This window comes from Octopus bimaculoides, chromosome 3, assembly GCF_046866305.1.
Source record: "Octopus bimaculoides isolate indiv1 chromosome 3, ASM4686630v1, whole genome shotgun sequence".
Taxonomy (NCBI): Eukaryota; Metazoa; Mollusca; class Cephalopoda; order Octopoda; family Octopodidae; genus Octopus; species Octopus bimaculoides.
Genome location: NC_142930.1, coordinates 79,393,408 through 79,407,730, shown reverse-complemented (window position 1 = coordinate 79,407,730; position 14,323 = coordinate 79,393,408). Strand labels below are relative to the sequence as shown.

At 34.3% G+C, this 14,323-nt stretch overlaps 1 protein-coding gene across 1 annotated transcript in view; it reads left to right on the top strand.

Moving 5' to 3' along the window:
• LOC106882086 (calpain-5) overlaps positions 1-14,323 on the top strand; it is a gene marked incomplete at its 5' end in the record, with an annotated part of 42,174 nt that overhangs the window by 12,225 nt on the left and 15,626 nt on the right. The window contains 4 exons of the mRNA XM_089348385.1: positions 1,270-1,466; positions 3,043-3,120; positions 7,998-8,178; positions 13,411-13,524. Of these exons, the coding sequence (XP_089204511.1) occupies positions 1,270-1,466; positions 3,043-3,120; positions 7,998-8,178; positions 13,411-13,524 (570 nt within the window). The remainder of the gene's footprint in view (positions 1-1,269; positions 1,467-3,042; positions 3,121-7,997; positions 8,179-13,410; positions 13,525-14,323) is intronic.

Genomic DNA, 14,323 nt, shown 5'->3' with positions numbered 1-14,323 from the left:
GTAGGGCACTGAGTTAGGGGATCTCCTCCTCTAGCACACTTTCCAGAGAACCACCAGTGAAAATCCTAGGAATGGCAGGAGAAATCACTTTGCACATAGTCCTAGAAACAAGCCTGCACACACTGTGTCCCTTAACAGCAGCAACCAGTAGTATCACGCCATCTTTGTGTAACAAAGAAGAAACAGTGGAAAAATGTGTACAAACTGTTGAAGAAAAATACTAAAGAGAAAAAAGTAAAAAAAAATCTCAAATAAAGATCAACATAAAATGGATAAGGAGGAAGCATCTTCCACAAAAACAATGAAGCCCTCCTCAGAAATATAGCAGAGAAAAGGAAGAGGAGGATGAAAAACTGAGGTTCCTTCAAAAATCAAACATCTGTGGTGTCAGGAATGATGTAAAAAAATAACACAGGTACTGTGAAGTTTGGAATACAGGTAAAGATAGGTTGTTATCAAAAATGACAGAGACATTGCAATGAATTAAAACAATCTTACTGCATAGATGTTGGTGTTTATCAACTCCAGCTGCCTAAAAGAAAATGTTGACTGGTACTTTTGAATACATAAGACAAGATAAACAATTAGTAGGCTGGAAGGCATAGATGTAGGAGTTTGCTAATGTAACCAAGTCAGTATTTTTAAAAAATTATATTTTGTTTTAATTATTGCCTTATTGTAGTTTATTTACTTATTTATTTGTTTATATGCAAATATTTGTGTCTTAAAGTTTTATATTCATCTATTTATGCATCTCTTTCTCTTTGAATAAATTATCTGTCACTATCCTGCAACTCCTCATATTTTTTATCCATCTCTTCAAACCCTTATCACTAATAAAGATTATCATTATTATTATTGTAATTGTTATTATTTTTTCATCTCTCTGGAGGCAGTGGTAGTGACTAACTCCCCCATCTCTCAAAATTGTTGGCCTTGTGTCTAAATCAGAAACTATTGTTAGTTTGAAGGTTAGAGGTGGCAATAGTAGAAAGCCTTACAGCATTTAGTCTCATTCCTTTAGAGTCTGAGTTCAAATCATGAAGTGTTGACTTTAATTATATTGCTACAGTATTGATGAAAATTCTTACCACATACTAAGTGTTTTATCCCTGAGGACATTTACCTCTCATCAACTCATGAAACTCTTTGGTCTGTTGGACTTGTTGCCCTTTTTTTTTTTTTTTAGTCAAAGCTTTAGATGTTATCAGTTGCTGATGTTATTGCTGGTGGTTCTTTATTTTATACCCATGTGTGTATCTGTTTTAGGCGACGTCTAGTGAAGAAATGGAAGCCACTTTGGATTCTGGTTTGGTGAAAGGCCATGCTTATGGAGTTACTTGTGTTAAGAATATCCATTTAGAAGGTTCAGGCTTGTTTGGGATATTTGGAAGAGAGAAGATGCCGATGGTTCGTCTTCGCAATCCATGGGGTCAATGTGAATGGAAAGGAGCCTTTAGTGATGGGTAAGTGACATTCTTTCAGTTGACTGTCAAGAACATTGCACATGAAATTTAATGTCAGTGATAATACTAAACTAAGAAATTATTAATTTTATTTTGTTCTCTTTTACCTCATTGATTTTAGGATTGAGCTTTTGGTTTTAAAAATAAAGACTGATTTGAATAGAACCTTTACTCTAGAGCTGAACAGTTTCTGACCAATGCATAAACAATCAGAAAGTTACTGAGACCAACTATATATGCACTGAATGCTCTATACTATTTTTTAAATTACTTATGTAGATGTTAAGTTTTATCTTCAAAGTTGATCAATTGAAATTTAAATGTGTATTACAATAATTGCTCAAAAAAATATTCTCTATTCAGTTTTACTTTACACCGTTTGTTACTTAATGAAATTGTAGTTAGCCAAGTTGGACAACTGGCTAAAAGTTTTGTGACATTGTAATGTGTGTGACCAAGAGTAACCAAGATTCTTAAATTTCAATAGCCAAGTTTAACTAATTTCAAACAGATGTCAATGGAGAGAGGGTAGTTAGTGTATTTCACTACTGTAAGCAATGAGCGCATTATAAAATTCAGTGATTTATTCCAGTTTTAAGTTCAAATCCTGTTACAAGATCTTATTTGATAGAATAGTAACACAGAGATTTTATCTGTCATTTGCTTAATGCATCAGAAACTTGAAATGGGCATCAGCTCTGTGGCTCTTTGTGATTAAGAAAAAGATTAACTTTAACTAGCTTCTACACTGACATGGTTAAGTAGGAGGGCTTTTGTTAGTGTAATTGTTTTTACAGTCAAATACTGTAACTTTCTACTGTTAACTATTTCTACTGTAAAGGTGTGGGAGCTCTTTTTGTAAGTCTGCTATGTAAAATGGTGGGGCAGAGTTAAGTTTTCTGATAAAATGTGCAACAAAGTGTTGTTGCCAGGTGTGAATTCATGACCATGTATTTGGCAATTACCTGACAACCACCACATTTTAATGATATACATCATTGTTGTTGCTACAGCTATCAAAGATAGGTTTTTGTTAAATTAAGCCTGCAACCAATGTTCTATCTATTTTTTGTTGTTGTAGGTGTGTACACAAATTTGCATTTTGTACCTATCTTGTGAGTAACTATTACTCAAATTTCCTCAATTAAAAAATCTGTTTCTATCTTGAAAAATCTTAATTTTTCTCTTTTGTTAGTTGTGAAACGTGCACACAAATGAGTACAGTTTAGAGAGAATGGTGTCTGTGACTCAGTTTCCATACCTTATTGAAGCTCTTTCATTTTTTTTTTCACATTTTTGTTGCCGCTAAACAAGATCAGGAAAATCCTACAATCTTATTTGTCTTCCTCCCCTGTAAACCTGATTGTTATTTTAAATTATATCTAAGTTTAAATGTTAATGCAATTTAAACACTAAGTTTAAATTGCACTTTTAAATACTAACTTTGGAAAATCTATTTATTAAGAAATTCTTGTTTATTTTTATCTGAAAAGAAATTACTCATGTCTGGACATCTGTCCTTGGGATATTTTTGATTTTAATGCCATCAGGATTTTCCCTACCTTTTTCTCTCCAGCTCACCAGAATGGCAGAAAATTGACAAAAATGATCGAAGTAAAATTGGATTAACATTTGAAGATGATGGTGAATTCTGGTAAGATTCTAAATTAAGAATTTTATGTAGCTACATTTAACTTAATCAAAGCATTTCCAAATATGATAGATGTAATGAGATAATACAAATGTTGTGGAAATGTGATTCCTACAACACCTGTGGAGAAACATTACAAAATAGTACAGGTGCATTAAAGATGATAGACAGACTGAACTTTTATCAAAGATTAAAAACGTTTTACATGTTTTAAATTTTATTAAGTTATTTCGATAAGATCATGACGTGGCTCTGTTCAGAATTTCATTTGTTGAGTGAAAGTTTTGTAAAAGGAAAATGAAATACTAGACAATTACACTCATAGACACACTAGAATAGCAACAGTTTCTTTTACATATTGACCATTGTAATAGAAGTACAATATACATTCAAATATTGACCACAGAAAAATTTTCTAGTTTTCTGTTGTCAATATTTTGAATGATATTAGGATACGTATTTCTTCTGGCTAGATAGCAGAATGTAGATGGGAGGAAGGCAGCATATAAAACATAGCCCTGCTTGTTTTAATAATAGCTATCCTTCAAACATAAGCCTATGTTTAAACTGTTCCTCCCTATGAAAGGGCTTTGTAAAAAGAAATGTCAAGAGAAATGTTATTGAAATGTGAAAAGGCAAATGTGTGGATTGCTGTTGCATATATTTTATGACTCCTTTCTTGCATCAACATCAACATATTGCTCATAACATATTCAATAACCTTTTCTATATACATGCTGCTTCTTGCAATATATGAGTAAGCACAAAGTGTTTACTGATATGTCTGTACACATGCTCATTCATTTACGTTCTTTCTTTCATGCATACTAGCAGAGTTAGATAGCATTTCTTTGCGTGGATGTCAAATGCTAAGAAACTTTTTTATGTTAAATTTAAATAACTAATTTTGTAAATAAAAATAAACACATCTATAAAAAGCAAGTTATTCAATGGATAAAATGTTAGGTTTTTTTCATTCTTCCTGAAAAGAAAAAAAAAAAATAAAAAAATAAAAAGAAAACAATTTAAAAAAAACTTTAGCAATATGATTGTAACCTAAACATATGCTGAAAATCGTCATAAAAAGATATGCATTATTAAAAAAATTATGATTAAACACACTTGGAGTTGAGGCTCTAAACTTTTGTTTTGATTATATATATATATATGTGTGTGTGTATGTGTGTGTGTGCGTGTGTGTGTGTATGGTGTGCAAGAGAGATGACTGTGCTGGTATGGTCATGTGATGCATATGGATGAAGACAGCTGTGTAAAGAAGTGCTGATCCCTAACTGGAGAGAGCTTGTAGTGGAGGTAGGCCCAGGAAGACATGGGACGAGGTGGTGAAGCATGGTCTTCAAACTTTGAGTCTCACAGAGGCAATGACTAGTTACCAAAACCTTTGGCAATATGCTTTGTATGAGAAGACCCATCAAGCCAAGTGAAATCGTAGTCATGGCTGATGCTGGTGTCCTGTAATTGGCACCCATGCCAATGGCATGTAAAAAGCACCTTTTGCATGTTGGGCCTCATGGAAGCAAAGTGGCTGATGCTGGTGGCACGTGAAAAGCTCCTTTCAAGTGTTGGGTCTCACAGAGGCAATGATGAATGACTGAGACCTTTGACATTATGTTGTGCTTGAGAAGACATATCAAGCCAAGTAGAATCACAGTCATGGCAAATACTGGTGTCACATAAATGGCACCCATGCCGGTGGTACGTAAAAGCACCCATTACACTCTTGGAGTGGTTGGCGTTAGGAAGCGCATCCAGCCATAGAAACCATTCCAAATCAGACTGGAGTCTAGTGCAGCTTTCCAGCATACCAGCCCTGGTCAAACCATCCAACCCATGCCAGCATGGACAACGGACATTAAATGGTGATGATAATGATGATGATGATGATATGTATAGAATTGCCTCATTTACTAATTATGTAGAAACAGGACTTTGTTTAGTTATGTTAAACTTAAGTTACTTTGTAGCAAGTTTTTAGACTTGTTTTGGTCTAGTGTTGGAAAAACAATCTTATTAATAATGAAGCATTTGTTGAAAACAGAATCCAAAAGACTATTTATAAATACTGATGTCTATCAACTGTTGTTATGATGAGGGTTTGTCAAACTGAAAGGTATACATCATGGTGTGTAATTATGTGTGAGCATGTGCCTTGGGAAACGTACAGATATTGTCCTAAGAAAACATTCAACCCTGTTTTTTTTCCCCTCTGTGCTGATTTCTGATATGTATGCAAATTCTTGTAAAGATTCATTGAGAAATTGTAGAGTTGTTACATGGATAAATCAGTTTTTCCCAAACTTTTCATGCCAAATTGCAATATTGCTTACTTATCAGCCAAAAAATGCTCCATCATCCACCTATATAAAAACCCCCTGACACAATGTCTGCATCGACCTCAAATGGATTACTATACCAGTTTGGAATATTCATCTTGAAATCGCTCCACCATGTCATCATGCAATGATTGTAAATAGTTGCGGTATGTAGTTAAATCCTCATCAACCAATTCCTCTTTAAAGAATCAAGGTGTGGAAATTGATGGAATTGACATTTTGAAATGTTAGTCTTATACAGCACCAATTTTGAAATGAAGGTAGTGATAAATAAATGATTTACAGTCAATGAGAGTTTTTCTGTTTCCTTGCAATAACTTATTCAAATCATTTAATTTTGTGAATATATCACAAAGAAAAGAGGTATCACACCTTGCAGCCATCAATGAAGAAGATAGTGGAGTATCTTCAAAGAAAGATATGATTATATGAAACAGTTCAACAAAGCGTAAAACACAGTTTCCTTTTGACAGCCACTGCACTTCAGTATGGTATAAGAGTTTAGTATAGTCCTCAGCATTTCTCAGACAGAGTTGATGGAAAATTCGATCAGACAAGGGACTGGACTTCAGTTTGTTCACAGTCTTGATAACTAACTGTAGCACATTATTCAATCTACCATTCATATTTTTTGCCACTAAATGCTGCTGGTGTACCAAGCAATGAACAGTTAGTATCTGGTGGGAAATTTCACGCTTTAGGAGAGATAAAAAACCTCTGTATCTTCCTATCATCAAAGGATCTCCATCAGATGCACAGGCAAGAATATTACTGAGTGGGATATTATGTTCAAAAAGGAAAGACTTGAGAGTGTGAAAAATAGTTGCACCTTTTGAATCAAGCAGAAATTTCTCTGTGAACAGCATTTCCTCACAAGGTTGAAAGTCTTTGCTGAAATATCGAACTATACCATCATCTAACATTGATTGTCCACAACAGTTGATTCATCCAATTGTATAGAAAATTCAGAATGCTAGAGAATATTAATGAACTGATATTTGGCATTATTGGCCATTTCATTGATGCATCGAGAAATTGTGTTAGTGGGATCGAGAAATTGTGTAAGTGGGATCTTCTTCATAATATTATTGGGTTTTTCGTGCTTAACAATTGACAAAACCTGTTTGATAATCGGGTGAAGTAATGTTTCTCCAGTTGTGTGAGACTTCCCAGACTTGGCAATAAACCATGCAATCAATCCATTATTCTCATGCTTACTAGTTTCCTGGGGCAGCACATTGAATGTTTGTGTCTGCTTTTTGAAAGAGGCACTCAGTTCAAAAAAGTATGACAATAGCTTGTCCTTCTACTCAGAATGCTTTGCATCAAAGTGATGCTTCAAGTGTGAAGGTTTCATTGCTTTGTTGGTCAGTGTTTGATGGCAAAGAAGGTACGTTAGTAACTGACAGTTCTGAGGAGAGGGAATAAATCCAAATGATAAATAATCACTACTGTACTCTCGATAAATTTCCTTGACTGGAGGCATCAGTAAAGTGAAAATGTGAAAATGAATTTCTATGGATGGCATCAGAAAGGCAGTATGGTATTCACAAGAGAACAAGAAGAAGTCAATAGAGCAGAGTCAGCTGACATCTTTACTGAAGCAAATATAAATCTAGTTTGTTTGGCCACCAGCATTTCAAAACTTAAAGTTTATTCAAGTTTTTCCAGAAAAATGTTTTTAAAAAGTTGTAGAAGTTTAAAGTCTGATCATTTTCAACCACACAAGAAACACAATATCAAAGCTGTCATTTCGTGCAAGACTGCACATTGTGTCAGTATTCTGAAAATAGCACTTGTGTTTTGATATGAAACTGTGGAATTATGCATGACATATAACCCCTCATAACATTTTTATTTTTCGGAGTTTTCAGAAAATTTTGCAAATTTGTATTCTACACACAGGACTTTATATGATTATGTAAAAAAAAAAAATTGTGGTGGAGCATGATTTAAGGCCTAAGCCTATTTGGCTGCTATTTTTAGCACATATGACAACTATCTCAATGACTGTGCGACAAAAATATTTGGCCCACATTTTTAAATACAAGTAATCAAATCGATAAAAGTGCATCCTTATTCTAGATATAAGTAAATATATCTATTCTAGATATAAGTAAATGCAGAATTAATTTCTAAAAATTCTATCACCCACAAAATGTTCACATCACCTGCCAAAATCTCAAATCGCCCACCATTTTCTACAAATTTCACCCATCGCCCACCTGTAAGTTGAAATCACCCACTGGTGGGCAATATCGCCCACTTTGGGAAGCTATAAGATAAACAGAATAACATCAATGTGTGTGTCTGTATAACCTATTTGATATTTTTATTTTTTATTTTTTTGCACTGGACTGAGCTGGTTTAGGAATCTGCCACATGCTTCAATCATAACATTTGACAAGACATGAAATCAATAAAAGACCTTGATTTAATTCTATCTTCGGTTTATTAATTTATGATGGTTTTAATTCATACTTTTCCTGTATTACTTATTATTAATTTAAATTTCCTTCTTTTCAGGATGACTTTCGAAGATTTTAGCAAACATTTCGTCAATGTTGCAATATGTAGAGTTGTCAACACATCTATTTTCTCATTAAGAAAAACTTGGTCTGAAGGAATTGGAAATGGTGAATGGAAAAAACCTGGAAGCTGTGGTGGTTGTATTAACAACAAAGAGAGTTTCTTGCAAAATCCACAGGTATGAATCTATCAATCTCTTTGAAGATCCCACAATCATTTTTCTTTTTATGTTCTTTCTGAAGTTATTTACATTTTCAGCGGTAACAGAAGAGGGTTAATGTAAACAAACCATTAAATCTTGCTCATTGTCATAAAAAATTATTTTCACAGTCTGGTACCTTCTTTCTGTAGCAGGAAGACTTGTTTGTTAGCAAGGATATTTAAAACAAATTTCTAAGAAAGAAGTGTCAATTATTCCAACAAATTGCAAGGCAGTGAGAAGGAAGTGTGTGATATAGAAAAACAAAACAAAACAAAAAGTTTTTCTCATAATTTTACATTTAAAAGCCCTTGATAAAGATAAATACATATAGGAGTGTAATCAACTGTAATGTACGTAGGAACGTCATAGAAAACTTGACAGATCTATGTACCTTTCTTGGAAGTAGGGAAAACAACTTAATGAAAGTTATGAGTGTGTCAGTAGCACTGAATCTTACAACCATCATTTTGCATTAATATATCATGTTAAATTACATTTTAACCCATTTCCACAGCAAATGATGATAATGATGAGTTTTTTATTGATTTTATTCATGTTGCTTTTAAATATTTATCGATTGATATTATGCACCTATAGACTTAGATATCTGCATAGGAATTGTCTTCTTTTTGTGTTTACACATTAAGATGTTACTCTTCTAACTACTAAACATTACCTGAAGTTAATGAGGGAGCCTCTACGTTGTTGCTCAGCCTGCTAGAAATAACATCTAAATCCAAATTACTCCCAACTGTCTTGATAAGAGACAATGGATGGTGTTAAACATAGAAAAACCACTGTCAGAATATATTTGATCATAGGTCTGTTTGGTCTTAGTGCTGACTTGAAGCTAAATAACAACAACCAAATAGTACATTAAGAAGTCATCTGTTCTGTCTAGGTCTTGTTGGTGGAGTATATTCAACAATCACCAGAGATCAAACTATTTGAAATTTAGTATTTTATAATTCAGACAAAAATTATATCTCTCAACAGCTGAAAACATTTTGGATCTTTATGGTTTGACGGCCAACATTTTTTTATGTAGTGTTTTTGGTACCGAAACACTTTCAAACTTCGAATACTTGTATATTTTGTGTTATAGAACAGATAAAAAATTTTGTATTTGAAGTTATTTCATGTAAAAAATTGTCGTATTTCGGTAATTTCAACCAATCACTGACGTCTATTGAGGTGAAAACAATTACGCCATGGAATGTAAACAACGGTGTTACGGGATTTTTTCCCTTGAATAAAATTAGTGCTGTTGTTTGTCAACAAAAACTATCCGTTGCCAACAACAACTATCAGCGGTATATATTTCGTTTGTCACTGTTATTTATAACATCATTCATGCGTTTGTACTGGTTTTAGCTTTAGGGTTTTAGGGTTAGGGTTTGGGTTTTAGAGTTAGGGTTAGTTTTAGGATTACGGTTAGGGTTATGATTATTTTTGCCATAACCTTAACCCTATAACTCATAACCATAACCCCAACCCTAACCCTAAAACCCTAAACCCTTACTAGGGAATAATGATATAATTAAACAAGGAATAACACACTTGACACCAAACAGCACTAACTGTATTCAGCTGAATAGACGTCAGTGATTGGTTGAAATTACAGAAATACGACAACTTTAACATGAAATAACTTATTAAGAAGTAATTTTTGTTAAGAAGGCTAAGAGAAAAAGATGTTTTATATGACACATTCTACCAGTATCCCAAGTTTGAAAGTGTTTCGTTAAGAAAACAAGTGTTGGCCGTCAAACCATAAAGATCCAACATTTTTTCAGCTTTAGAATTATTGCGTTTAATGCTCACATTAAACCAAATCTTTTTCTTTCTTTTATCACTATTTTTCATCATTTTGAAATAATTACAGAGAAGTGGGGCAAAATGAGTTATTACTAATTGTTATTTTTCTCATTACTTATTTGAAATCATTACATTGCAAGTATTGCATCACCATATTGTACTCTTTCATTATCCTTGAGAGTAAACATTGGCTACCATTGTTGCAGTTGAGGCAGTTTGAAACTGTCAGGTAACAGGTACTTCACTTTCAAGAAATTTACCCTCAACTTTGACCCAGTTGTAATTGAGGTTGCTAATAAAATATCTAGATAATTTTGGATGTTCAACAGTCCAAATTCTTACCTCTATTGGGTTCCAAGTCAATTTTTTCCCACACTAATGTCTAAGTTGATAATTTTCAATTTTCAAAAACTGATGTCTAAACTGGGGCAAAATGAGTAATGACTAATTTCAGTAATCTCTTCTCTTTAATTGCATGGTGCATAAATGTATCAAGGAGACAGCTGAGTGGAATTCTGCTTTAAGCACCGCATATAACACCTCATAACTTCTAGTTTTTGGAATTTTCAGAAAATTTTTGCAAATTTGTATTCTACACATGGGAATTTATGACTATGAAAAACCAAGAAAAAAATTTTGTGTCTGATTTAAGGGCTATTTAGCTGTTATTTTTAGCACATCTCCCGACCACCTGATACTCTTCTTGTTTCTTTGTCACTCTGATATATTGATGCTTTTCAATATCTTTCTCCCTATAAGCAATTTTAATGGTCTGTTGCTGGGATTGAAGTCAAAATTTAGGACTATCTAATTAAAAAATATAAAATTTTAAAAATTTAAAAAAAAATGTTTTCATAATTGTATGAATCCTCATGTGTTTTGAAAATTACAAAACACTAAAAGTTATGAAGGGTTATATGGGGTGCTTAAACCAGAATTCTGCAGAGAGCCAATCCAGCAGATTGTGAAGGACCTATATAGTCAAGTTTCATACTGTGCCATTTTTCCTTGATTCCTTTTCATTTGACCTAGATATTGATGTGTATGAGCTTTTTTCAAATGTAATTCTGGAGAATTGAAGAAACAAATTGACCTTACCTTTCCTTACTCATTTTGACCCATCTAAATTTGTCTTTTATATGCTCAAAGAGAACGGAGGTAATTTTCTGTTATAGTATTTTTAATGCATTTAGCAGCCGTTTGCTTAGCTGATGTAGCTTTTGTTAGATAGTGAACATTTATAAAAATATTGTTTTCTCCAAGTCAAAAATACAGTAAATGTTACTCGTTGTGTCCCACCACCCTTTACTGGAAACAGGAAAAGTAATCTTTCACAGTATTATTTATTTTTATGGCATCAAAGTCTACCTACCACACTTCTTGGCCTATCATCACTACTTTGAGGTCCTGGATATATTTCAGGCCAGTGTCTGCAATCAAGTTGTCGATGTGGGACAATGTTTTCCTATGTTTAAATCACCATGAAGTGGGTTCCATGAGACTAATTTGGATGCTCCCAGCTTAGGGTGACACACAGTGATGAGATAGTCATAGCTGTTTTTGTGTGATCCCGCTAACCATCGGCAAGTCTCCATAAAGGCAATTCATTTGTCATATGGTGCTGTCATTTCACATTTAGAACCATTTGTAGCATCCTTGTGTAGCATCCATTTAGCCCATTTGATAATTTCTTTGTCAGTGTCCATATTTCATTGCCATATAATAGCAGTGATTCAACAGTTGCAATGAACAACTTAATTTTGATTTGCCTGGACAATTTGATGTTCCAGACTTTCTTTAGTTTGTGACAGGTTGCCCATGCTTGTGTTTTCCTGATCTTGATGTCTGCTTCCAAACTGCTCACCCAAGTACTTGAAGTTTTCAGCAACATTAAATTTGGAACCACTCAAAGCAAATAGTTCAGTATCACTTGATTGGTTGGAAGACATGTATTCCATTTTCTTGACATTTGGGTGCAGTCCTAGCTTAGCAGCTGATGCTTCTACTCTGCTGAACAGCTGTTAAGCTTGATCTATTAGATAAGAGTGCTGTATCATCTGTGAAGCCCGTGTCTGTGATAGTTACTGCTGGCACTCTCCCATGATCATTGCTGGTCTATGATGAAACCAAGGTCTTTGACACTATTGTCTATTGGATTATGCATTGCATAATCCAATACAATTACAAACAGATATGGTGCAAGAGTGTCTCCTATAGTACCCCAGCTGGTACTTGAAAGAATTCAGAGTGCCAAAAATTGACTGAAAGAGGGAAAAGCTGCTGGCCTGGATGAAATTCCCCTTGAAGTTATCTAGAGGTGCAATTTGGATGAAATAATACTGGATTGTGTGAATAAGCTCTTGCAGAACCAAGATAGTCCAGATGAGTGGTCCAAGATTAACTTGATGCCAATCCCAAAGTCAAGAAACCTCAGTAGTGAAACTAACTACAGAGGAATTACACTGTCCAATATCTCACTCAAAGTTATCAACCGAATGATCTTCAACAGGTGTTTGATAGCCATCTAAGACCAAATCAAAATGGATTTAGACCAGGATAAGCTACAACATCTCAGATCTTAGCCCTGAGGCATTATAACTATCTGCCATCATAACTATCGTGGACTTCAGCAACAGGTTTGATAGGACCCATTGTTACAAAATTGAAGATCATTGAAGCATATAGCATTCCAGAACTAGTTCTTGCTATTGCAAAGACCTACCAAAAGACCAGAACTCGTATATTGTCATTTGATGGAGAAACAGAATTCTTTTGGAATAACTGTCCCATATATGATGGAATTTCCCAAATTTTGTCAGGATTTTCTCTTTTTTTCCATGCATTGCAAAACAACGAAGGGAAGCTTTTTTAAAACAAAAGTTTAAAAAATCCATGTCTTTTCAATGCTTGTCTCTCCCCTCACACAATCACACTTTTGGAACAACAACCAATAAAATGATTTATTTTTCTTTTTCGTAATTTTCTGTCATCGTATTCTACATTCTGAAACATTTGTAACTTGTGTTAAAGAAAAAAAATCTTACCCACTCTACCCTCCTTCATTGTACATTTCACAATGAAGGGTAAGTTAAACACTGCAGGTGAATGTGTGAGAAAAAAAAATTTGAATTTTGAAAAGTGTATCTATAAGGTGACATTTTCAGTCGTTTATTTAAACTTTCTCTGCTACCTTGTCAAATACAATTACATGTAATAGATGGATTTTGAGATACAAATTTGCTAATTTTTCCAAAATTTTAATTCTTGTGCATGAAGGGGCTCACCAAATTTGAAGTGCCCTGGGACCCTATGGTTTAAATCCAGTCCTGATTGCTGCTGTTGTAATTGTTCTGGTTCTAATCATTATTGTTGTTTTTTCAAAAACTCCAGTATGCCTTTGATGTTTCTGAAGACGAGGATGAAGTCATGGTGCAGCTGATGCAGAAAACATCTCGAACAAAATTGGGAGATGACAATGAAACTATTGGATGTACAGTAATTAAAGTAAGTTACTGATGCTATTGTTTCTTTCAGTATCTTTTCCCTTTCTTGGCCTTTTGCCTCAACTCCTCCCCTGTATTAGTGCCTTTCTTTTCTTCTTCTCTTCCCTTCTTTCTTTTCCTACCTCTTTTTCCCCTCCTATTCATGAAACCGGACAAAAAACTCCTTCAACTAAGTAGAGAGAATATTTGAGGTGGGTGTGTGGCCATATGCTAGTGTTGAGAGGCAAAAGTGTGATAGAGGAATGATCAAAAGTGCCTTGCTGTTGAGAAGATACATGACAACCACTATTAAATAAAGGTGAGTAGGAGTAATAAGGATAGTGATAAGGATGGTGATAGTGTGTCAGAGCAAACTTTCAAGGTATGAAAAGGTGAGCATGAGAGAAGATAACAACAACAAATTAGGAAGTGGGAGGATGAGTAATTTCATAAGAGCTTGAGAGGAAAATAACAGATGGCTAGAGATGAGGGTCGAGTTGAATGTGGGAATTGGTGAACAAAGGTGGAGGTGTGACTGATGGAAATATCAGTGTGAAGTAAGTTCAGAAAGCTAGAAGTGGCTCAAGAAGTAAGATAGATCAGAAGGTGTAGGAATGATTGGGAGGGAAATGTAGAGGTATATAAGGGTGGCTACAGTGAGTAGGGTGTGGTGGCAGTTAGGAGAAGGTATTGTGAATGACTGTTGATATGAGAGATGTTATAGATGAGGTGTGACAAAGGTGATCAGGGTGAAAATAGTGTGGGAAGGGTTAATGAGGAGAATGAGGGATGAAAATGATTTCAGGGGAAGAAGAATGTAG